This window comes from Dermacentor andersoni, chromosome 8 (genome assembly GCF_023375885.2).
Source record: "Dermacentor andersoni chromosome 8, qqDerAnde1_hic_scaffold, whole genome shotgun sequence".
Lineage (NCBI taxonomy): Eukaryota > Metazoa > Arthropoda > Arachnida > Ixodida > Ixodidae > Dermacentor > Dermacentor andersoni.
Window position 1 is genome coordinate 130,546,473 of NC_092821.1, and position 25,661 is coordinate 130,572,133.

Sequence of the window (25,661 nt, forward strand, 5' to 3'; positions counted from 1 at the left end):
AAGCTAAGCGACATGTCGAATGCTAAACGACCGCGAACTGATGAAGATGCAGATCCAAACGCGAATGACTCGAAACGAATTCTCGTCTACCGCAACGGAAACAACACTGAATGGCAGGTAGGTAGTAATATTCGGTTTGGAGTCTTTGGCTTAGTTATATATGTCACAGTGTATAGACATCTAGGTACTAACATGACCATTCCAACTATTCATCTTATTTCTTTTTATTTTTTTGCGGTAAATCAAAGAAAGTCTTAGACCTTGTGGTAAATGAAAGACCTAGGCAAAATTTAGCAAGGGCTTGACAAAGTTCGTGAGCACTTCCGGTGGTTCCACTTCTTTTTGTTTGTAAAGGTTGTACGTTGTATGCGCGCATACGTCGTCTTGTGATTTGTACGCCATTCATCACTTTATCGTCTGTGAAGGTGTTCACCGTCCCGACTTCTCTGGACAAGCTGCTCGAGGAGATAGGTGCCAAGTTCGGCCTTCAAGCGAAGCGCCTTTTCACCAAGAATGGCGGCGAGATTAGAAGCATCGACGAGCTGAGGCAAGTCCTCAGATGCCACTCGCGTTAACCCTAGCGCCTGAGTGGATTCATAGCGTTGCATAGCCTGCAGGCAATACAAAGCGCTGCATTTCGCCCTCCAATCAATAAATAAATAAATAAATAAATAAATAAATAAATAAATCAATCATGAATCAATTAATCAATTTCGCGCATAGCGATTCCTTGTTTTTGCTCAATCTTCACAGCAAGACCCCTCAATTTATAGCTCGCATCGCTCAGTATAACATGACAAATGCCGTGAACAACAGTACCAAGCGTAATTTTTAACGATACGGACCATAATATGGCGATCTGTTGCGAATGTGAGCAATATTAGAGTAGCGGCAAGAACGCAACTGCTTTATTTTACCTGCAGGAAAAAACGCGTCTCGGTGTTACCTAATATAGCATGTTGCGTGTAGAGCTACAATCGTTGACTTACGGCAAAATTCGGTGCCTTTCAGGAATATGGACGTCCTCTACGTCTCGTCGGGCGGGGGCTTCATATCTGGTAAGCTGCAGCTCGTCTGTTAGATTCTCGCGAAGGAAGAAGATCAAATTTATTTTGCATTGGCAGCCTTATGATGCTGAGCGCTTACAGTCACCGGACTTGCCTAACTCGGTGTCATGCCTAAGAAATCAGTACCAGCTCCTCCATACAGAGTTTCCTATAAAAAGAAAAAAGAAAACAGAAAGAAATTCACCGACGATTACGGTACTCCCTAAATCGAAATTTGAGCGCAGCTCAATACGAAGTTTCATTTCGCGATATAATGCCTGCGAGGACGATTTGTCTCCTGCGGCACGTTGCAAACTGAGCGAAGTATGGCGCGACTGCCTCCCTAGTCGGGAGATCACGACAAGCAGTGGGTGGATGCGTGGGCGCGATTCACAGCAGCGACCGCAGACACATCTTCGCTCATGCAGCGTTCTGTTTCCATAGAGACGGCGCTTGCTACTCTGGCGCCGTTTCGTAGCCATCGTGGCCACAAAGTTTGTCTTGCGCAGCATTAACGCTTTTCTTCACACGCTTTCGCCATACCCTCCTCCTCCCCTTTCCGCCTCATGGTTCCGCTGCACTCTCCTCCTTCACTTTCCTCCTCGCGCTTTCTTCGCTATCTTCGTCTCATCCCCCGCTGCGCTCCGCGTTCGCTTTCATCTTTCGCTGTACTCGTTCACTCGGGTACGAGGTACAACGCCTACATTCGCCGTAGGATCGGGCGCCTAATATCTGCGCTTTAAAATTACTAGAGGAAAGCCTGTGAAGAAGACCGTCAATGGAGCCAGATAAGGCTGAGGAGAAATCATTTGTTAAATTTAAATGTAGAAATTATAAGCAACAGAAAAATCGGAGTGGACGAAGCGATAACTTACCGCAAGTGGGAAGCGAACACACATGTTCCACGTTGCGCGTGCGTTGGTTGACCGATAAGGGGTGTCCAAATCCACGCTCCAGTGGTGGCGCCCTCTGGATAAATGCTTCAGATCTTGAAGGCTATGCTCCTGCTGGTTGCACGCGGCGGAATTGATTGTGAGAGCGGGAAACACGCCATAGACGTCAGCTTTTGGACACCGCCTATTAAGCATCCTCAGTAGCCATCCTCGCGTCCACTTTGTCGGGTATTCGTGGTACGTTATCAAGAATATTGGCGGCTCCAACTAAATGCTCGCCCCCTAGGCGTCGCGCCGAGAAACCGCCCATCCAGGTTCAAACTTGAAACGAAAGACGACCTGCTATCGCGGCATGCGTTTATTGCCTCGTAGTTCTCAAGTCGTCCTGATGCCGCCGCGCACAAGCCCGGAAATGAAAAATACGGATGTCGAAAGCCTTGTTGTGTAGGGTTATATGCGTGTCTTCCCGTTGGAAAGACAGCAATGAATAATTTCATCTTTTCGCGAAAGAAGCAGGCGACGTGCATCGGAGAGTAACTTGGATAAGAAACTTTGTATTGGGAAAAGTTGGCTGATGCTATACCGGTTCGTTCGGAACACTTCATTCGGGTCAATGAAGCCCGCGAATACACGCAATGTGCCTCGAGCAGCCAGTCGAGGGGCAATTTTGCATGTATCGCGGGCTTCTTTCACGCTTGGAAAAATACTTTTATTTATTTATTTATTTATTTTTTTATTCGACTATACTGCCAGATTCTTTTTGGCAGCCAAAGCAGGGGTGGTACATACAAAAAGAAACGGGCCACTTCACAAGGAAATATAGTAAGCAAAATGTAGAACGTATTGAGCAACAGAAAGCGGTATCGAGAGTTTCGCATGTTGCTCTACAATTCTCTCATTGACACCTTTAATATAAATATAATATTTGAGAGGTTGTTTAATTCATTGAAACTAAATATGTATTGAGGCGAAATGCAAGAAATCATCTGAGTATCTCCAAGTGACGGCAAACATTACCTTGGTTCTGTCCCGCTACGTGGCATTTGAATATTTATTTAAAAATCTTGGTGCACGATAGTTGGGATGCTCTGTGTATTTGCTTCGACTCGTAAATGTCAGTGTGGAGTGCTGTTGCGCTCACTAGAAGTAAAGCCATGGGCCCGTAGGTTGAAGAAAACCTCTTCTTAACATCTTAGTATTTGCTCTTTGTCTCCTGTTCTTTAGCGCCAGCAATGCCGGTGCCTTCTCTGCCGCCTGGCAACTCGGAGTGGGTTCTCCTCAACGTGGGCGGGCAGTATTTCGCCACCACCAAGTGAGTGATAATTCTTTTGTGATGCGCCATAGGCATGTAAGGGTGATACTTTACCGGGAAATGGCGTTTGTGTGAGAGGGTTGTCAAAAGTCTGGATGAGTAGGTATGTTTACGATCTGTATTTTTTTAGCGGCGTATATCGATGGCGGGGAACGGGGGTGGCGGACTGCTGAACCCCTCCTCCCTATATATATATATATATATATATATATATATATATATATATATATATATATATATATATATATATATATATGTGTGTGTGTGTGTGTGTGTGTGTGTGTGTGTGTGTGTGAACGAGAAGAAAGGAACCGAGGGGCCCGATTTTTATTAATGATATATTAAGAAGCCAACAAACAAGGACCCCAAGAGCAACATAGGGGAAGATGCTTGAGCTTGACTGAATTAAAGGAATGATAAATTAATGGAAATCGAAATAGATGAAAAGGAAAACACTACTGGCCGCAAGTGGGGAACGATCCCACGTCTTTGCTTTACCCGTGCGATGCTTTTATCAACTGAGCTTCCGCGGCGCCGTTTTCCCGTCCGCCTTCTGGGGTATTTATGTTTTACTACTAGGACTAGCACTGGGAGTGTTAGCCAGCGCCACCACTAACAAAGCTTGGACACCCCCCCCCCCACACACACACACACACACACACACACGCACGCACGCACGCACGCACGCACACACGCACACACACACACACACACATACGCACGCACGCACGCAGCATACGGCATGCAGCCACGATGTTATCGCACTTGAACTTTTTACGGAACATCACGGCGCCGGCAGCGGAAATGCGCCTGGAGTGTCCATATGTTTACTATCGCAATAATACAATACTTAACATAATCAATACAACTCTAATAGAATAATACAACTCTTCCGGCCCGAATCTGCTGAACCAGCAACAGTAATAGATGTTACACCATAAATCGCAGCATATTTCATTCGTATTAATTCTGCTATTGTCAGACGAGAGCATTACTCCGTTTTACATCTATTTGATCAAGGAAACTATATATATATATATATATATATATATATATATATATATAGTTGTCCCGTTGGTAAAGCCTCCTGCTGAATAAATATATCTGCTTCATGCAGTGCAAGAATTGTATGCTTCATGCAAGAAATTTGTTGCAATTGAGAAAGTTAAATTCTAACAACCGTAAGAAGCAACTTTCATTTTGGACCTCATAGTCTAAAAAACAATTGCCGGAAATTGGTGCGTTCAGCAAATGGAAGCACGAAGTTTACAAATCGATAACGCTGCACCAAATGCAGCAGTCGCAACTGTATATGGCCGATGTCCGGTAATAATAGTATTATATTTATTATATTTATAAATTGCATCTGCTAGACAATCTGAAAAGGAAGAAATATGACATATGAGTGTGTTTCAGCGTCAGCGATGGTTTTCGAAAGTCTCTAAACTATACACAGCTAGCAAATTGGCGTTGTATTCGAGGGCCGTGTGTGATACGCCAATTTTGTCGGCTTTAGATTTGCTAGCAAATTCTGTCTACATATTTGTGATGTCGTTATCTAATACTGAGTTAGAGTTGATAACGCAGTGCTTGATTTTTTTTTCAGTTTCACACATCTCAACGTTTTTCTTTAATAATCGACGCCCTAACAGAACAAAAAGAATTCTACTCGGCACAGTTGCTATAGAGTTTACCTTCTTTTATACGCAACAGACTTACTAAAGATCGGTGCATTGTGTGGCGAGAAAAAAAAAATTTCTCGCTTCCTTTGCATTTAGATAAGGTCACCCGAGCTTAAGCGTCCCCTCTAAACTAGAATGAGTAAATAGGAAGGCGCAATAGACCAGGATAGAAAAGAAGAACACAAACGACGGGACCGGCGCCTTTGTGTTCTTCTTCTGTCCTGGTCTATCGCGCCTTGCTCTTCACTCATTCAAACATGACCCAACTAGCCCAACCAAGAGTTTTGTTTGAGTATGCCTCTCTAAACTAGCCGCTCCGTCTTTTTTCCAGGACCACGCTCACTTCCTCGGATCCCCGTTCCAAACTCGCCGGCATCTTTTCCCAGGGACCAAACGCCGCGGACTTGGCTGTCAAGAAGGACGCACAGGGCGCCTACATGTTCGACCGCGACCCGGTGTATTTCAAGCCACTGCTCAACTATCTTCGCTACAAGAAGCTTGTGCTCGACAAGGGGGTGTCGGCAGCAGGTGCGTGTTCATTCTCTTTCCGGCACATCCCGTGGATGCCATGCGGATATCGCTTTTTTCTTTTTTTGGGGGGAGGGGGGGTGGGGGTGGGAGGCACTGGTTAAGGCGAACCAAGCAACGCATTACCGTTATCGCTTTACATAAACGACATATAGAGCAAATGGAGCAGATATAGTCTGGCGTAAAGAAAGAATAGAAATCGCGATTGAGAAGAGTGAACGAAAATGAATGTCAGTAAAATATGCTCATACAGCCCGACATAGTATAGGCAGGAATAAGAACGCGCACGCACAGCACACACAGACACAGAACGAAGCGCCTCGTCTTAGGGATAACTAACGCCTATGGACCATATCCATATTGGGTGACATACGCTTAATTGTAGCTCGCACACACAGGTCAGATCCATCGTCAGGCTCCGTATTCATAAAAGAGTTGCTGCGCAGGAATTGTTCGCAAAGAGAAATTCCAGCCAATCCTGACGCTGCACATTTTACTTTAGCGAAGGCGGCAGGGCAGTGTCGAAGTGGATTTGGGAACGATGAGCTTTGTGAATTCGGTGCCAGATTCGCATCGGCGTAACGCCGCATTCCCGAGTAAATGCGCGTATGGTGTGGGTCTACGTTAAAGGCTGCTTTTTTTATTTGTCGTGTCTCATTACGTGAGTACCGTACCTATAAAATTCTGTTCACTCGAGTTTTTCGAAAGTTAATTCAGAAGAACCTGTTTTGTTGCAGGTGTTCTGGAGGAAGCCAAGTACTTTGGGATCGAGAGCCTGGTCAAAGACCTCGAAGCCCTCAGCAAGGTGACGCACCTGCGATTTGCACGCTGCGTTGCTCGCAGGATGTGACGCAGTGTCTTAACCCGCCACACGCTATGAGTATTCAGTTAGAGACGCTCAAGCGAAACACACCCGTCGCTGCAGCCCAGTTAGTGTGGCACATCGCGGCTGAGCTCGAGGTTCCGGGTACGACCCTGGCCGCATTTCGATGACCTGACGCTCAAAAAAAAAAAAAAAAATGCTCGCGCACTTAGTTGTAGGTGCACGTTAAAGAAACCGCGAGCTCGAGCTCGTCGATCTGGGCATCGTAGCGCCATACCCCCTGGGCGGCGGGTTCTTCAAAGTCGCGAATCCGTTTGAAGCCGGAAGGACGAAGGTAATGGAAGAAATCTATATGTTGTACTACTGCTCGTCACTTGCCACTGACGCCATAGTTCGCCCTGGTAATTTTTTTCTTGTAGGGAGCTCTGTACGACGGTAACGACTCGCAGGAGGAAGAGAGAACCGGCATCGAGAACGACGTCCAGCCCGGACTCGGTCCGGGCCCGGCAGAGCGTGCAGGCAACCGGCCGCTTACTCGGGACGACGTCATATACGCCACTGCGAGGATGCCCGTTGCCGACATTCGTTTCCAGGTATGTATATCCTTTTTTTTTTTTTTTTTGCGAATCGTAGGTGGCGAAATGATCAACACATCAACGTCGAGTAATGGAGGCCTTACGTGGAGTCAGCGTTAGTAGACGTTAGTTGAAACATTGGCTACGAAGACATTGCTTGTTCGATAGTTGCAGGTAACATTAAACAAAAAAAAAGTATCCACGTTCCTGTGAGCCTCGGTTTTCCTACGATACGCACGGAATGTTGCCTCAACAGCAGCGCCAGGCATACAGGTGACACTCACGGCAGAACCACTGGCTCGATCGTGCGCTCAAGCTTCGCGCAGATTTGCTATTTACCGGTTGATTATGTAATTAATGATTAATGAATGAATGAATTACTTAGCGAACAAATTAATTAATAGGAGTACTGCAAGCCAGAAGGCTCAAGGATGAGGGGAATGCAATATTACACAAGACAAAAAGAAAGAAGAATCATGAAAACAGTCGTAGTTATATTGGACCTCAAAATGAGAAACTGCTACATGCGCCAATGTCAAGGTTACCGGAAAATATTGCAACTCACCGCACTACACCTGTAAGCGAAAATACATAGATAATGTACGCAATAGTATGTTCGGCGAAATGACGAATATGAAATAAGAAAAACTGATGTGACGATGTAAAATAAAAGAAAGGGCGTAGAAAGTAGTTTAAGCAATAGCATCCAGGTGTTCGATGGAGAGCCGGTGATCAGGTGACAGATTATTCCCGTCACTATTTTTGTTTACACATGCTTTCAATGCCAATGGGGGTTAAAACAGAAGAACGAACAGTCAAAAACAGAAATTGTATCAAAGTCAATGAAAGCATTGCGAAGAGGTGCATGGTCGTCATAGACAGAAAGGCTTTCCATTAATGTAGACAGCAATACAGCAGTCAAAGCTGTGACATGATCAAGGCGTAGGATAGAACTTTGTTTAAAGGGACATCGAAGGAAACTATTAAGTTGAACTAGACTGAAATATTAACCTTCTGTAACAAGGAAGTCGTCATTCGTAGGGGGAAGATCGAATTGGCGTCTCCTATCTTGAACTAGGGCACCTGTCATCTGACGTCCGCACTGGCCGATTCCAAAGAAAGCGGGAAAGAGGGAATACACGTGGGGATTACGTCAGGTTGTCTGTTTAGACGCGAGTGATTCAAATGGAAGAGCAGCATCTTCGGTGACAATTTACGGTGGCAATATTGTATGCAACAAAGTCATATATAGGCACACAGAAAATGATACATCATTAAGAAAACGGTGAGAGAACAAATGATTCATCAGTATAACTTGGCTTACTATTTCCTCTAAGGGGCTACCGATGTTACATTTGACACTTTTCATATTTTGGCGTTAAATGCAAATCCTGGATGACGACAGCTCAGAAAGAACAGTGGCGAAAGTATTGCTCTCCACCTGCAGAAAAGACGTGTTTGAGATATTACATTGCTCACATGTCTTTGAAATATTTTAGTGAACAGGCAGTATATCTTTAGAGATATTTTGCAGGTATTGAGGAGGGCACTGATGGGTATTTCCTGATTATTTTTCTTACTTTTCAGTAAATTCTGTTTACTAAAGCTGCATTTCGTACATTTGTTGCTCTAACAGTTCAATTTTGGATATCATCACATTTTAGCTTTGCTTTCTGTCATTTATACACCTGTTTGCGCAGCACCTGATAGCTTAATTATTCCATGGGGATCGGATCCCGGCCACGGCGGCCGCATTTCGATGGGGGCGAAATGCGGAAAAACCCGTGTACTTAGATTTAGCTGCATGTTAAAGAACCGCAGGGGGTCCAAATTTCCGGAGTCCCCCACTACGGCGTGCCTCATTCTCATATCGCGGTTCTGGCGCGTACAACCCCATAATTTAATTATTCCATGTAATCCTTGTGCTCACTTTAGTGGTATATTCTTTAATGAACGATAGCTGTAGTTCATGCGGGTTGCAATGTGGGCTGTGTGTGTGTCCCTGTGTGTCGCGCTACCGTACACCCCTTCAAGATAGCTGTAGATTGCGGCACTGAAGGCAGACGAATGCATGACAGTTGATATTTTTTCTACCACAAATAAGGGCGGTAAATTGAAAAGAAACGAAACACAAAGAACTCTCCTACGATGGATTGGATAGGTAAAGCCCGGCGGACCAATCAAAGTGCCGTACTCGCTAATGCAGGCCGCGGATTTTACGGGTGCCGACCTCTCGAGCCTGGACCTGCACCGAATCAACTTCAAGTGGGCCAAACTGCGCAACTGCAACCTGTCCCACACCAACCTCAGCCACTGCTGCTTCGAGGACGCCGACCTGAGCGGAGCCAAGCTCGAGGTGACGACAGCTGTACATGGATTTCACCACGTGTGCGCAGAGCAACTCGAAAATTAGGGACGCTTCGAAACATCAAAAAAGTCCTGATCGAAATCGGAAACTATCATTGAATAGCCGGAGCACTTCTAATATCGAGTTAAATAGGGAACATCCTTCTGCTGACAAAGGTGTAGAGAAAAAGGGAAATCGGGAAAGGTGAGGTGAAAAAAGAAGGAAACAAAGAAGCGATAATTTTGAAAAAAATGTTAGGGGTAACGTGCAAAAGCAAATAAGCTTTAGCGCATGTAAACATCATCACAGTGGTTTAGTAGCTACGCGATCATGCTAGCAAGCACGATCAAGCCCGCGAGTCAGATTCCAGGTCGCGGTGACATCATTATTGTAGGAACCGAATGCAAAAAAAAAAAATGTAGATGGCAGATACCACCCACGTGGGTATGTGGGTGACGAGCGAAGCCTTTCTTAAGCTTACCGAAATGTGTTCACGTCTTATTCTTCTTATACTCCTATATTATTCTACTATAGGTACCTCAACACACCTATAATAGATTGCCCAATGCCCGCTCTGGTCCCAGTCTGCTGTCTTTTTTTTACGCACTGGCCTGCTTATGTTGCGGACTTCGTCTCCCCTATCTGCAGCTGACTTGTTCAATTTGCTACTGCCGACTTCATTTTCCCTTAGCTGTAGCTGACTCGTTCAATTTGATGCTGCTGACGTCTGTTTCCCTTATCTGCAGCTGAGTCGGTCAATTTGCTGCTGCCGACTTCTTGCCTTCTTGCCCCTTGCTTGGCTTATCTGTCTTGGCACCTACCCACCAGCGAATACCGATTCTGCAGTATTGGCCATATATACTTACGTGCCTAGTCTCACATACTTATTTGCACATACCCTAGTGTCCCAGGTTGCCTATTCTAGCGCATACTCAACGGCACTTGCTCGGGTCCAGGCTTCCGTCAGTTCGGGCGTATACTCGGTGGCATGTCTCCACTGACGCATACACAGTGGCCCAAGCTGTTGTATTATCAGCAATACAGGAGCCGGCGTCCTGGAAGCGATAGAAGGGGCAAAGAAAAGCTTCACTTTCAGACGTGAGAGTGTACCATGTTTCCGGAGAACGTTAAGTAAGCCCAGGTGGTCAAATTAATCCGTAGTCCTCAACTACGGTGCCTCTCGTAGTCTTAATGAAAGTAGAGAAAGGACACGTGACTGACGTACTCATTGCAATCTAGAGGGAGAGAGCGACAATGAATTAGGAGATGAAAGGTAGAGATGTTGACCAGAGTAGCCGTCCAGTTGGCTACTCTATAACGTGGGGGGAGGAGGAAAGACGATATGAAATATAACGCCTGCCCGACCACATTGAAAACAGGCAACGACCACAGTCTCTAATACGATCACCATGTTAACACCCAGAGGAAGGAATGCAAGTGGGCAGGTGGTGTAAGAAAAAACCCGTAATTAATTTCAGCGAAGCTTCCTTTGCCTCTTCTCCGGGTTCTTGCGGTCGTAGCATTCTGCTCGCCTAGTAGCTAGACGATATAACTTCTGGTTGTTGGTATGCGCCTCTGGGTATGTGCGACTGTGTGCGTGCCCGAATAGACAACTTGCGGCCACCGGCAATCTACCCATTTTAGGCCGATTCCTCAGAATTGTTATGTACCAGCTGTGACGAAAGTGCTGAAGAGATGCTAAGCGTATTTACATATCTGTCGTACTTATCAGTGTATACACCTCTCATCATCGTGCCGTCGACAGGCATCATACACCGCCTCTTCCCTCGTGACACAGACTGCTTGCAGCTAAAGATGAAGTTTCGCGTGATTTAGATTGCAAGTTCCGCGGGGTCTGTGGATGTTCATTGTTATGTAATGGGTGCAAGGGGCATGAAAACGCCTGTGGATCACGGTATAGATTCACATCATCATCGGCAGCAGCAGCCTCCTTTTATGTTCACTGCTGGACGAAGGCCTCTCCCAGCGATTTTGCCTCTCCCAGCGATTTCCAATTACCCCTGCCTTGCGCTATAGCTGTTTCCAAGTTGCGCCTGCAAATTTCCTAATTTCATCACCCCAGCTAGTTTTTCGCCGTCCTCGACTGCACTTTCCTTCCCTTGGTAATCATTCTGTAAGTCTAATGGTCCACCGTTTATCTGCGCTACGCATTAAGTGGCCTGCCCAACTATATTTTTCTACATTGCAAGTTTTTGCCATTATTCCCCAGAATATAATGTGGGATAAATGAAATCAGGTAACTTGGAGATAGCTTTTGTGTTTCAGTGAACATAGAATAGGCCAACGATAAAAGCGCTACCTTCTTTCCCTGCATCAAGTGCTATGTCTGAAGTTAACACCTAGAAAATACATCGTGAAAAAAATTTTTTTTTTCTCTCTCTTTGATGCCTGCATTTCCCTACGTTCCGGACGAAATCTATCTATCTCCGTTATCTGTCGTTACGAGGTCTGTACCTTGCCAATCGCATATTCAAAGATGACTGACAACAAATATGATGATGATGATGACCTCTCCAGGTTCTCCTAGTTTATGCCTGCGTTGCCCCTTATTTCCAGAGAGCTCAGCTTCTCGGGGCAAAGTTGAACAAGGCTAACCTGTCTGGAGCCAACATGAATCACTGCGTTCTGGGACAACAAGGCGATATCGCTTCCAACAGTGCTAACCTCGAAGGTACGCCGCTTGCTTCGCTGGGGCCTGCTGCATTGCAAGTTCTAATGCGTTAGCATTAAACGTGTCGAAGTGAGCTCTTGAACGGCACGTACTTTGCAATGTGATGAACGTGGCATAAATCGTGGATCCGGGCTCTCATAGAGGTGCGACGGAATGCTGACGCATTTCACGCTGTATCACCACTGAATCTTGTTGCTGATGTAGTCATTGCTGACTTTCTTTCAATTTAATGCCCTTCGTAAAGTTTCTTCCTAACCGCCACGATGGTGCTAATAGCAGTCTGCTGCTCAGTGCCAGGTCGAGTTTTTGATTCCAAGCCAGGCTGGCTGCATTTTGACGGGGGACGAAATACAAAAACTCTCGTGTGTCTGGATTTAGATATACGTTGAAGAATGACAGATGACGAAAATAAATCCGAAGCCCACTGCTGCGGTTTCTCTCCATTCTCCCATACTGCTGCTTTGGGACGTGAACTTCATTGAATGAGTGAATGAATGGATGGATGAATGAATGAATGAATGAATGAATGAATGAATGAACCAATCAATAAAATTCTTGTCTTCCACTTTTTAAACCCAACTATATGGCTAGCCATACTGGAATGAATACTAAACAGAGACATAACGTTAAGATGTGAATTACGCTCCTGAAACACTAACAGGACCACTTTTACCCATTGGAGGAGATTAATTGATAAGCCAGGAAAGACGCAGAAAACGGTAGATGTGTCGCGAAGCCGTCTTGAAGTTCCCGCATGAGCTGACCGTGACGCAATTAAATTGGACATCGTTCGCTCGGGTCTAGTAATTTGTCTACCGGTAAAGAAGCAGCGCGTTGGCTCTTTAAAGGTAGGCCCCCTAAGGTTGCCCTGCCTTTTTAAGGCAATGTTTGGTAGGAGGGGCGTTTAATTAAAAAAAATTCCACTGACCCACTTCCTGTGGGCTTTCTCTATATAGTTGCCACTGAGAGCCATGCACTCCTGACATCGTTTTACGCAGCTGTAGATACTACTCTTGGAGCATTAGACAATGTGTCATGACATTGGAGCGATGACACAACCTGAGCGATGAGCGTGTCAGCATCAAGAAACTGCGTGCTTTTGAAAAATAACTTCCTATATTTAAAGAGGTCGGAATTTGAGAGCGAAAGGTTGGAGGTGTACGGGGAATGGTGAAGAATTTCATATCCACGGGAGTAGTATAAAGGTTATAAACAGGGATAAGGTGCCTCCGAAAAGCTGGCCAAGGTTTCGATAGGAGACTATAGGAGATAAGAGGACTTATCTTCGTCAAAGGCGGCCTCGTCGTCCTCGGCATGTTAGTTTTAAAGGGTTAGTAGAGTGACGTCACGTGCGGTTGTTGTCGGTGGCGGCTGGTTGTAAAGGGAGAGACTTCAAGGAGAATGGGTGCTGTCGCCTGCCGTCTACGGGAGCGTGCTTCCATATGTGCAACATGCTAATTGTGAGCAGGAGCATTGTCTTGCAAGATCCGGATGCCTTTTCACAGCACACCATGCTTGCTGAGTTTGATGGCTTCCCCTAATTTTCTAAGCAAGTTAACATAACAGGTCTCCATCAAGGTGACACTTTTCAGCAGGAAATCTGTCATTGCCACTTCTTGCTGATCTCAAAAGAAAAAAAAAAGGGTCAGCATCACTTTGCTAGCTGAAAGTTGAATGCGTGCCTTTTTGGGGGCCGGCGAGCCAAAGTAGTTGCATTGTTTAAAGTGGAATTTATTTTCTAATTCATAACAATAAATCCATGTTCCATCGAGCGTAATAAACTTTCCAAAAATAAATCATCTTTGTTTTTTAAAGCATGTAGCCAAACGTTCGCTGCTGCAGCTTACTCGGTGCTCCTTGCGAAAAGCAGAAAACAAGCTATGGGAACCCAACTCACCGACACCTTTTGCATGTGCAGGTGTTCGTGAATAATATTCTCTACGGACAATACACTGTTCGTGAGCATTTAGGCTAGTTTTTGAATCGCTATGCGGTAATATTTCACTTTTGTATTGGCATCCCCACCGATGGTTGAACGAGGTCGACCGGGAGTGCTTACTGTTTCGACTAAGTTCCATCCACATTTGAACTGCCGATGCCAGTAGTTAATGACGCCACACGATGGGGCATCTGTCCCACACACCATCGTTATTTCTTGAAAAATTTGGTGGGATGTGTTAACTTTGAAATTCAGAGAGTTAATAACTGCCCTGTACTCCAGTGGCTCTCAGTTTCCGCCTTCCTCACTCTTCAGACCGGCTAAAAAGAAACATAGCTGTTAGGAAAGAGCTGAAAACTTTTCGTTGACCTATAGAGATGTATAGGCCACAGCCTAGCACTGTGTGAAATTTACTTGATGCGCACTAAAGAGCAGTGGGTCAGGGAAAATCTTTATTCAACAGCCTTCGTAGCTCTTAGTGAGGCCCCCATCCCGATCGATCCTCCTCACCTGCACCCTCTTCCCACTCTTCTCTTCCCCTCTCCATGCTCTCGGCAACTAGAAATACCACTTGCCTATCCCTTGGTGACGGCCCATTTCCCAGAGTGCTGTTATTTTTTTGTCTTTAACTGTGAAACTTTCTTCCAGTTCCCTCATTTTGCGGATGTTGGCTGCTGGCTACTTTTGTCTTGCATGATTGGTGGGCACCGAATGTAGTCCAAATCAGCGCCGAATATAGTGCAAGCTGGGCGGCCCATGGCGGCGGGAACTCCACCACAAACACACCGTTATCGTCATGCCGTCAGGGCCATTCCGTCGTCGCAATTTCATCGCCTGCATTCCATTTTCATCATTCCTTCGTTGTCATGCGATCATCGTTCCATTTTCTTCACTCTATCGTCCTCGTTTCGTTGTCGTTTCTTTTTTATCACGCCGTCGTCACCGTCGTTCCGTCGCTCTCAATTCCATCGCCATCGTTCCGCCGACGTCACTCCGTCGTCATTCCAGCTTCTATATCCCGTTGTCGTCATGCCATCGTCGTGGTTCCTGCATCATCAGCTCATTGTTGCCATGCCATCGTCGTTACGCACTGGTCGCCATTTCACTGTCGTCATATCACATCGACGTGCCGTCGTCGTCATTCCTTCTTCGACACTGAATCGGGGTCTTGTCATCGTTGTCACCTACATCGTCATCAAATGTTCTTCGTCATTCTCAAGCACCAATGAAATCTACGCTTAAACCTATTCTCTCAGTCTGCGCGATCTGTGCAATTTTTCATTCTTTGATAAACTCCCCAGCTCTGTCACGCGAAAAGTAATGCCTTGCATCTGCAGAAAAATGCTTAGCAAAGTTAAGTCATTTAGTCGTTATGATAGTATAAATGTAAAAGACTGGTAGCTTTTAATCCATCAGGAACAATTTAAAGCAAAGAATAAAATAAAGAAGAGAATACCCATAAAGAGGGATATGGCTCATTAGAAAATACATAGGAAAGATTATGGTAGGGTTAGGCCAAATGAAATTCAGGGGTGGGTCAACTCGAAATTATGGGTTGGGTTAACTTGAAGTTCGGAGGTGGGCCAACTGAAATTTGGGCATGGGCCAGCTTGTAACTTGTGGGTACGTCAACTTGAAATTTAGAGGCGGGCCAACTTAAATTTAATGGTGGGCCATCGTGAAATATGTGGGTGGGCCACTTAAGATTTAGGGGCGACTGAAATTTGGGCGTTGGCCAAGTTGAATTACGGGTATGGGCCAACTTGAGATTTTGGGGGGGGGGGGTGCGAGTGGCCAACTGAAGGCTGCTGAGCGTCCTTCGGGTTATGAATACCTCGCGGGCAAGAGAGGGCGTTGAGACGCTTGGCGCGTTTTCATTGGGCCTTACCGAGGCACAGTCAGCACGCAGAACTGCGCGTTGACCTCTGATGCAATGGTACAATGGTGCAACGGCACCATTTTGACCAAAAGCTTCGGTCCCGTGCAAGTGCCGCAGCTCGTCAAAACTGCGGCCCTTGCACGAGCCTATACGGTAGCTTCTGATTTGAGAGGCCTTCCACGTAATAAGTGTGTCATATAATGTGACTGAAAGTATAGGTGGCATATGTAAATGTCTCCTGCATATTATATATGTGACGCGCTATATTTATTGGCCAATGCGAGCAGTGGAAGGTCGAGCCTGCGTAGCATTGCCTTGTAATATGTACGAAACTATGTGTGTGCATCTGTGATTATGCCACCGCCGATGCCTTTAGTACTAGCCCGTGATAGCAACAATACTTTGGTGCGTTCTCGTTAAACTCATCCTCACAAGATGGCGCTACCAGCTCTGCAGCTCGCGTCTGCGTCTCCCGCATTCCGTAAATAGTGACACGTTGTGCCGTGTAGGAACGTGTGACGCTCTTCACTGTCTCTTTTCCTGACAAATGTCCGAATAAACTGACTGACCCGTTGAAACCGGCGTCACAGGGGCCAACCTGCAGGACGCCGTGCTGGACGGGAGCAAGATGTACGGCGTCAATCTCAAGGGGGCGCTTCTGAAGAAAGCCAGCATGGTAGGCTGCGACATGCGCAGCGCAGTCCTTACCGGTGCTACCATGGTGGTGAGTTACCGCTTGATTCCGATTTACAGTTCATAATAACCGGCACAGGCACTGTATGATCTTTCCCTAGGCACCTCTGAGGCCTTACTATGCCTTTCTGTACACTACCCTACTCGTGCACTATCTCACACGTATATTACGTACCCTACTTTGCATATTGTGGCATTATGTTTTACCGTATTATAACGCTCCACATGCGCTAGGTGTTCTGGACTCCCTTTACGGAATACCGGTTTTCCAGAGGCGTATGGTGTACGCAACAAGCAGCGTTAGTGGCGCTGTCTTGTGATGCACATCTTGACCAGAGGAAGCATAGCACGGGCTCAGAGATTAGGCGGCGCGCTGTAGGACTCGAGGAGAGTGTGTTGGGAGGCTAGTTGGCAAGTCATTTTCTGGGAACTTAAACTGCGCTAGGGACGAGACACCAAAGTAGAAGTCAGGTCTAGTGCAGAATGCTGCGTCTTCAAACAATGCGCATGCGCAAGCCCAATCATAACCACGTGACCATAGAATACGCCCTCGCCAAGCCCCTATCTACCAAAAAATCAAGGCCTTTCTTGAAAGGATACACTGATGGTTCGCTGGCGCACCTATCTGGGCCATGTCTTGCTATCAAGGAAGGTTCCAAGATTTCACGTGCACTTTGATGCTTAGCTGGCTCTAACACCCTCGTTCTATCGAAAATTGGCTTGCACTTCTTCACACATTACCTACAATGAACTGGCAGGTCCTTTCCGCCGCCATCTTCTAGTGAGTTAAAGTGTTTCATTAAAAGCTTATTAAAACATATTCCGCTTTGCCCCACATTGAACATTCCACAGGTCAGCGGAAACTCGTTCTCCACCTGTGTTCTACACAGCACATACGTGCGTCTGGGATTCATGCCGCATCTTTCACTCTTGGGTCTATCTACGTTAAAAAGGGCGCATTAGCGCGACATCTTGCAGGGTGATCAAAAAGATCACATGAACACCGAATTAATTTTCCGGCCACCTTTTTCATCCCATGTGAAACCTGATGGACATATGGCATTACCTCAAACTTTCGCCTCTCTCTCTTGTCTCCTTTTTCAATCTCCTTGTCAGTGGTACGGTGGCATATGGCCTTCAGCAGCGACTCTCACCTATATTACGGAGACATAACAGCGGGGAGAAGAAACTAGCTTGGACCTTTAGGTGATATGACTTGGCAAGATATGACCTCAAGCATGACAACGCAACGCCCCATTTGACCAGCTTAGAGTGACATGAATCAAACGGCAGAAGTGCCTTACTTAAACTAGGCGAGTACGACCAACATAGATGATCCTTACGATCAACATAGGTGGGCTTACTGACGTGTCTTTAGATATGTGTACGACTTTTTAATCGTCTTAAACACTAACTCTGGTGATGACCTTGAAGAAGTAGGGAAATACATTTATGAGTCCTTCTAGACCACAGCCACCTAGTTGAATTTTGCCTTTGAATTGCCCGAGAATGCTTTCTTGCAGTCTTGTATATATATATATCATCATCATCATCATCATCATCATCATCATCATCATCATCATCATCATCATCATCATCATCATCATCAGCCTAGTTGCGCCCACTGCAGGGCAAAGGCCTCTCCCATACTTCTCCAACTACCCCGGTCATGTACTAATTGTGGCCATGTTGTCCCTGCAAACGTCTTAATGTCATCTGCCCACCTAACTCTCTGCCGCCCCCTGCTACGCTTCCCTTCTCTTGGAATCCAGTCCGTAGCTCTTAGTGACCATCGGTTATCTTCCCTCCTCATTACATGTCCGGCCCATGCCCATTTCTTTTTCTTGATTTCAACTAAGATGTCGTTTACCCGCGTTTGTTGCCTCACCCAATCTGCTCTTTTCTTATCCCTTAACGTTACACCCATCATTCTTCTTTCCATAGCTCGTTGCGTCGTTCTCAATTTCAGCAGAACCCTTTTCGTAAGCCTCCAGGTTTCTGCCCCATATGTGAGTACTGGTAACACACAGCTGTTGTACACTTTCCTTTTGAGGGATAGTGGCAACCTACTGTTCATGATTTGAGAATGCCTGCCAAACGCACCCCAACCCATTCTTATTCTTCTGGTTATTTCAGTCTCATGATCCGGATCCGTGGTCACTACCTGCCCTAAGTAGATGTATTCCCTTACCACTTCCAGTGTTTCGCTACCTATCGTAAACTGCTGTTCTCTTCCGAGACTGTTAAACAGTACTTTAGTTTTCTGCAGATTAATTTTCAGACCCACCCTTCTGCTTTGCCTCTCCAGGTCAGTGAGCATGCATTGCAATTGGTCTCCTGAGTTACTAAGCAAGGCAATATCATCAGCGAATCGCAAGTTGCTAAGGTATTCTCCATCAACCTTTATCCCCAATTCTTCCCACTCCAGGCCTCTGAATACCTCCTGTAAACATGCTGTGAATAGCATTGGAGATATCGTATCTCCCTGTCTGACGCCTTTCTTTATAGGGATTTTGTTGCTTTCTTTGTGGAGGACTACGGTGGCTGTGGAGCCGCTATAGATATCTTCCAGTATTTTTACATATGGCTCATCTACACCCTGATTCCGTAATGCCTCCATGACTGCTGAGGTTTCGACTGAATCAAACGCTTTCTCGTAATCAATGAAAGCTATATATAAGGGTTGGTTATATTCTGCACATTTCTCTATCACTTGATTGATAGTGTGAATATGGTCTATTGTTGAGTAGCCTTTACGGAATCCTGCCTGGTCCTTTGGTTGACAGAAGTCTAAGGTGTTCCTGATTCTATTTGCGATTACCTTAGTAAATGCATTGTAGGCAACAGACAGTAAGCTCATCGGTCTATAATTTTTCAAGTCTTTGGCGTCCCCTTTCTTATGGATTAGGATTATGTTAGCGTTCTTCCAAGATTCCGGTACGCTCGAGGTTATGAGGCATTGCGTATACAGGGTGGCCAGTTTCTCTAGAACAATCTGACCACCATCCTTCAACAAATCTGCTGTTACCTGATCCTCCCTAGCTGCCTTCCCCCTTTGCATAGCTCCTAAGGCTTTCTTTACTTCTTCTGGCGTTACCTGTGGGATTTCGAATTCCTCTAGGCTATTCTCTCTTCCACTATCGTCGTGGGTGCCACTGGTACTGTATAAATCTCTATAGAACTCCTCAGCCACTTGAACTATCTCGTCCATATTAGTAACGATATTGCCGGCTTTGTCTCTTAACGCACACATCTGATTCTTGCCTATTCCTAGTTTCTTCTTCACTGTTTTTAGGCTTCCTCCGTTCCTGAGAGCCTGTTCAATTCTATCCATATTATAGTTCCTGATGTCCGCTGTCTTACGCTTGTTGATTAACTTAGAAAGTTCTGCCAGTTCTATTCTAGCTGTAGGATTAGAGGCTTTCATACATTGGCGTTTCTTGATCAGATCTTTCGTCTCCTGCGATAGCTTACTGGTTTCCTGTCTAACGGCGTTACCACCGACTTCTATTGCGCACTCCTTAATGATGCCCATGAGATTGTCGTTCATTGCTTCAACACTAAGGTCCTCTTCCTGAGTTAAAGCCGAATACCTGTTCTGTAGTTTGATCCGGAATTCCTCTAGTTTCCCTCTTACCGCTAACTCATTGATTGGCTTCTTGTGTACCAGTTTCTTTCGTTCCCTCCTCAAGTCTAGGCTAATTCGAGTTCTTACCATCCTGTGGTCACTGCAGCGTACCTTGCCGAGCACGTCTACATCTTGAATGATGCCAGGGTTCGCGCAGAGTATGAAGTCGATTTCATTTCTAGTCTCACCATTCGGGCTCCTCCACGTCCACTTTCGGCTAACCCGCTTGCGGAAAAAGGTATTCATTATACGCATATTATTCTGTTCAGCAAACTCTACTAATAATTCTCCTCTGCTATTCCTAGAGCCTATGCCATATTCCCCCACTGACTTGTCTCCAGCCTGCTTCTTGCCTACCCTGGCATTGAAGTCGCCCATCAGTATAGTGTATTTTGTTTTGACTTTACCCATCGCCGATTCTACGTCTTCATAAAAGCTTTCGACTTCCTGGTCATCATGACTAGATGTAGGAGCGTAGACCTGTACAACCTTCATTTTGTACCTCTTACTAAGTTTCACAACAAGACATGCCACCCTCTCGTTAATGCTATAGAATTCCTGTATGTTACCAGCTATTTCCTTATTAATCAGGAATCCGACTCCTAGTTCTCGTCTCTCCGCTAAGCCCCGGTAACACAGTACATGCCCGCTTTTCAGCACTGTATATGCTTCTTTTGTCCTCCTAACCTCACTGAGCCCTATTATATCCCATTTACTACCCTCTAATTCCTCCAATAACACTGCTAGGCTCGCCTCACTAGATAGCGTTCTAACGTTAAACGTTGCCAGGTTCAGATTCCAATGGCGGCCTGTCCGGAGCCAGGTATTCTTAGCACCCTCTGCAGCGTCACAGATCTGACCGCCGCCGTGGTCAGTTGCTTCGCGGCTGCTGGGGACTGAGGGCCGGGGTTCGATTGTTGTATTCATATAGGAGGTTGTGGCCAAGTACTGCACCAGGGTGGCTAATCCTGCTCTGGTGAGAGAGTGCGTTACCGGTTCTGGTCACCGGGATCAGGCCGCACTCCAGGCCTGTTTGTGCAATTTTCTCAACACACGGTTTTTTTTTGTATTTTCCAGTGGAGAATAGCGCGGCACTGGGATTTGAATCACGGTCCTCTTGCACTGGAGACGGATACTCTACCGTCCCCGTAGGAGTTAAATTAAAAATTTAATTTATGGCGTTTTACGTGACAAAACCACTTTCTGATTATGCACGCCGTAGTGGAGGACTCCGAAAATTTCGACCACCTGGGGTTCTTTAACGTGCACCTAATTCTAAGTACACGGGTGTTTTCGCATTTCGCCCCCATCGAAATGCGGCCGCCGTGGTCGGGGTCCGATCCCGCGACCTCGTGCTCAGCAGTCTAACACCATAACCACTGAGCAACCACGGCGGGTCCCGCAGGAGTTGTACGCCTCATTTAACCTACAGTGGTGCCCTACTTGGTCAGTCAAGGTGGACCAATCTGAGCTCGGTTATACCGCATGGATGGCACTCAGCTAGAGAACCTGGTATTTATGACCTGCACATGTGAGTGTGAGGCCATACATATTTGAAGATATATATCTTCCTTTTTTTTTCTTTTTTTTTTTTTAGGAGGGTTCCCGTACAGTGATAAAATAAAGGAAAAGACATTAAAAGAAAGAAAAAAAGAAAGAAAAAGGGGCGAAAAAAAAAAAGGAACATAACAGGTGATTTGAACTCGTGACCCTTCGATGTTGCCCGTAAAGATAGCTCAGACGGTTGGTTCGTCAGGCCCCAGGCTACTTTCAAGCGCCACAGCTCCTGCTCCGAGCCTCACACTTACGTGGAAAGAGACTCATGTTGTCCGCGATAGTCGGTTTTTGCGAGTGGTTGGAAGGCATACTTTCTAGGAAAAATGGCCGCTCGAGGAGAAGAGCGAACTCGAGCGGCTTTAGAGGCTAGGAAAACTGCCTTAAAATATTTAGACTTGAGGGAAAGCTTCGTTAACAAACTATAACACGGCAATCAGCACTCGAATACGACGAGAGAAATTACTGAGACGTGGAAAATTCCCTTGAAAAAAAAAAAAAAAATCTGGTTTGCTAGACAAATGCTTGTATGTATTGAACCTCTTAAAAGATGAGGGGTGAAATATGCGCTCACCGAGAGGGCATCTTCAGCACGAGACATCCACAAGGCACCTTACAGAGATGTGGAGAGCTTCGCGGCCGGAACGAAGCCTCCCTTCTCCGCCGGCCAAGAGGGGGAAACGCGCTTTCCGATCGCTCAAGGTTGCGCGGACAAAGCATAACTCTAGCGTCTAGGAAAAGCTTAACCAGGTGCGATGGCGGCACGCATAGCGTGGGAAGCTAGCCGCCAGAATAACTATACCAAGGACTGCTGCTGATGAGGGCGAAATACCTTCGTGTAATTATAATAACCCTAATAGGACTACTTTCGAAAAAAAAGGAAACGGCCCAGAGGGCTATACTACGAGAGCTATGACTGATAGTTTTCTATATATATATATATATATATATATTCATCTCATCTATGGGATCGCATGCGCGCGCTGTTTCTTTGTCTCTGCGTGTAGTACAGTTAAGAGAGCCAGTTTAAGGGCGGAGAAGAAGAAAGAAGAGAAAAGCAAAAACTGCAGCGCCGTGGTTTTAAAGCGCACCCGTGGAAGAGAAACGGAATGCGATATAAGCGTGCGTAGCCATGATACGCACACGACAAACTGCCTTAAAATATTTAGACTTGAGGGAAAGCTTCGGTAACAAACGATAGCACAGCAATCAGCACTCGAATATAATTATAACCCTAATACTAATTGTAAATATTCATCTCATCTATGGGATCTAATGCGCGCGCTGTTGCTTTGTTCTGTGTGTAGTAGTTAAGAGAGCCAGTTTAAGGGTGGAGAAGAAGGGAGGGAAGGAAAGTCTCTGAAGCAAAATTACAGCGCCGTGGTTTTAAAGCGCACCCGTGGTAGAAAAACGGAATGCGATATAAGCGTGCGTAGCCATGATACGCACACGACAAACTGCCTTAGAATATTTAGACTTGAGGGAAAGCTTCGTTAGCAAACGATAGCACGGCAATCAGCACTCGAATATAATTATAACCCTAATACTAATTGTAAATACTCATCTCATCTATGGGATCTAATGCGCGCGCTGTTGCTTTGTCTCTGCGTGTAGTAGTTGAGAGAGCCAGTTTAATGGCGGAGTAGTTGGAAGGCATACTTTCTAGGAAAAATGGCCGCTCAAGGAGAAGAGCGAACTCGAGCGGCTTTAGAGGCTAGGAAAACTGCCTTAAAATATTTAGACTTGAGGGAAAGCTTCGTTAACAAACTATAACACGGCAATCAGCACTCGAATACGACGAGAGAAATTACTGAGACGTGGAAAATTCCCTTGAAAAAAAAAATCTGGTTTGCTAGACAAATGCTTGTATGTATTGTACCTCTTAAAAGATGAGGGGTGAAATATGCGCTCACCGAGAGGGCATCTTCAGCACGAGACATCCACAAGGCACCTTACAGAGATGTGGAGTATATATATATATATATATATATATATATATATATATATATATATATATATATATATATATATATATATATATCTACACAGCAACCGTGATTGGAGAACAGCAGTGGCGGGTTTCTTACTAGTATGCTTTGGTTAGGCTAGAGGAATGTATAGCTTTTGTCAAATGTATACGCATTACTCTGCACCTTAACCGTATGTGTCGTTTGGCTGTGTGATGCGGTGCCCGTTGATATCTCTGCACTGCTTAATTCTGGATGGTGAGCAGGTACGAGATTTCACTTCATTCCTTAGGGTTGTGTAACTTACGACATGCCACAGGAACTTCCTTAAATAGCCTGTGGTAAGGCTGGTGGAAGCGGGCAACATAGCCAGTATACATTGGACAAGGACTGTATCTCTTGTCCCACTTTTATAGTTTAAACTTTCCCTCCCTTGAGACAGCACGCGTCTTTGAACTTTGCAGGACTGCAACTTGTCCAGCTGCAACCTGCAAGACGTGGTCCTCGGCTAGTGGCTGGCGACACGCGAAGCGTCCTGACGCAATCTCGGCCGAAGAGCGAATTATCTAAATGAACCCGTCCAATTGATGGCGTAGATGAAACACCACGACTCCACTTGCCTTCTTTCTTTGTTTTCATTTTTAAAGCTTAGGGTGCAGCACGATCTTTCCTATGAAACTTTCCTATCTATCTATCTATCTATCTATCTATCTATCTATCTATCTATCTATCTATCTATCTATCTATCTATCTATCTATCTATCTATCTATCTATCTATCTATCTATCTATCTATCTATCTATCTATCTATCTATCTATCTATCTATCTATCTATCTATCTATCTATCTATCTATCTATCTATCTATCTATCTATCTATCTATCTATCTATCTATCTATCTATCTATCTATCTATCTATCTATCTATCTATCTATCTATCTATCTATCTATCTATCTATCTATCTATCTATCTATCTATCTATCTATCTATCTATCTATCTATCTATCTATCTATCTATCTATCTATCTATCTATCTATCTATCTATCTATCTATCTATCTATCTATCTATCTATCTATCTATCTATCTATCTATCTATCTATCTATCTATCTATCTATCTATCTATCTATCTATCTATCTATCTATCTATCTATCTATCTATCTATCTATCTATCTATCTATCTATCTATCTATCTATCTATCTATCTATCTATCTATCTATCTATCTATCTATCTATCTATCTATCTATCTATCTATCTATCTATCTATCTATCTATCTATCTATCTATCTATCTATCTATCTATCTATCTATCTATCTATCTATCTATCTATCTATCTATCTATCTATCTATCTATCTATCTATCTATCTATCTATCTATCTATCTATCTATCTATCTATCTATCTATCTATCTATCTATCTATCTATCTATCTATCTATCTATCTATCTATCTATCTATCTATCTATCTATCTATCTATCTATCTATCTATCTATCTATCTATCTATCTATCTATCTATCTATCTATCTATCTATCTATCTATCTATCTATCTATCTATATGATTGGACAGGATAGGACGGGACAGACAGAGACTAACTAACTAACTAACTAATTAACTAACTAACTAACCGTTTTCGCGCCAACTGGGTAGTAAATAGTCTAATGGGTAGATCATTAGGGTGCTGTACTGAGGGAACATTGTTCGAAAGCAAACGCCGGTACAACTTGGGTCACTCCATGAGTATGTGTCACTGTTCTATGAACTTCTTTGAAGCCAACTTGGCGACATGGCAACAATGGACTTGAATGAACCTTTCGGACGCCAACTTGGTTCACTGGGTATGTGGCACTGCTTATGTGCCTCTCTTCAATGGACCTCTCCGAAGTCAACTTAGGTCACTGGGTAAGTGCGGCTGTAGGTATGTGCCGCTCTTGAATACCCCTGTATGACGCCAACTTGGACATTGGGAAGGCACTGCTGGATATGTTCTTCACTGACAAAAAAAAAAAAGTCGTTAAAATTTGTCCGGTGCTGGGCGGAATCAAACACGAGTCATACATAATCAGTCATCCTAATGTATATTTACACACGCGCCAC

At 45.0% G+C, this 25,661-nt stretch overlaps 1 protein-coding gene across 1 annotated transcript; it reads left to right on the top strand.

Annotated features, from left to right (window-relative positions):
• Positions 1-1,015: 1,015 nt before the first annotated feature.
• Positions 1,016-24,191, top strand: LOC126526073 (BTB/POZ domain-containing protein KCTD9-like). The gene is made up of 9 exons (XM_050174067.3): positions 1,016-1,058; positions 3,164-3,251; positions 5,265-5,461; positions 6,199-6,266; positions 6,734-6,877; positions 9,066-9,215; positions 11,784-11,898; positions 16,307-16,440; positions 24,023-24,191. The coding sequence occupies exons 1-9, from the start codon at positions 1,016-1,018 to the stop codon at positions 24,068-24,070; spliced, it is 987 nt and encodes a 328-aa protein (XP_050030024.2). The 3' UTR covers positions 24,071-24,191.
• The last annotated feature ends 1,470 nt before the right edge of the window (positions 24,192-25,661 follow it).

Coding starts and splice junctions, on each gene's coding strand:
- LOC126526073 (XM_050174067.3), top strand. CDS start 1,016: ATGGACGTCCTCTACGTCTCGTCGGGCGGGGGCTTCATATCTG. Junction 6,878..9,065: donor TTGCCGACATTCGTTTCCAG/GTATGTATATCC, acceptor TCGCTAATGCAG/GCCGCGGATTTTACGGGTGC. Junction 9,216..11,783: donor TGAGCGGAGCCAAGCTCGAG/GTGACGACAGCT, acceptor CCTTATTTCCAG/AGAGCTCAGCTTCTCGGGGC.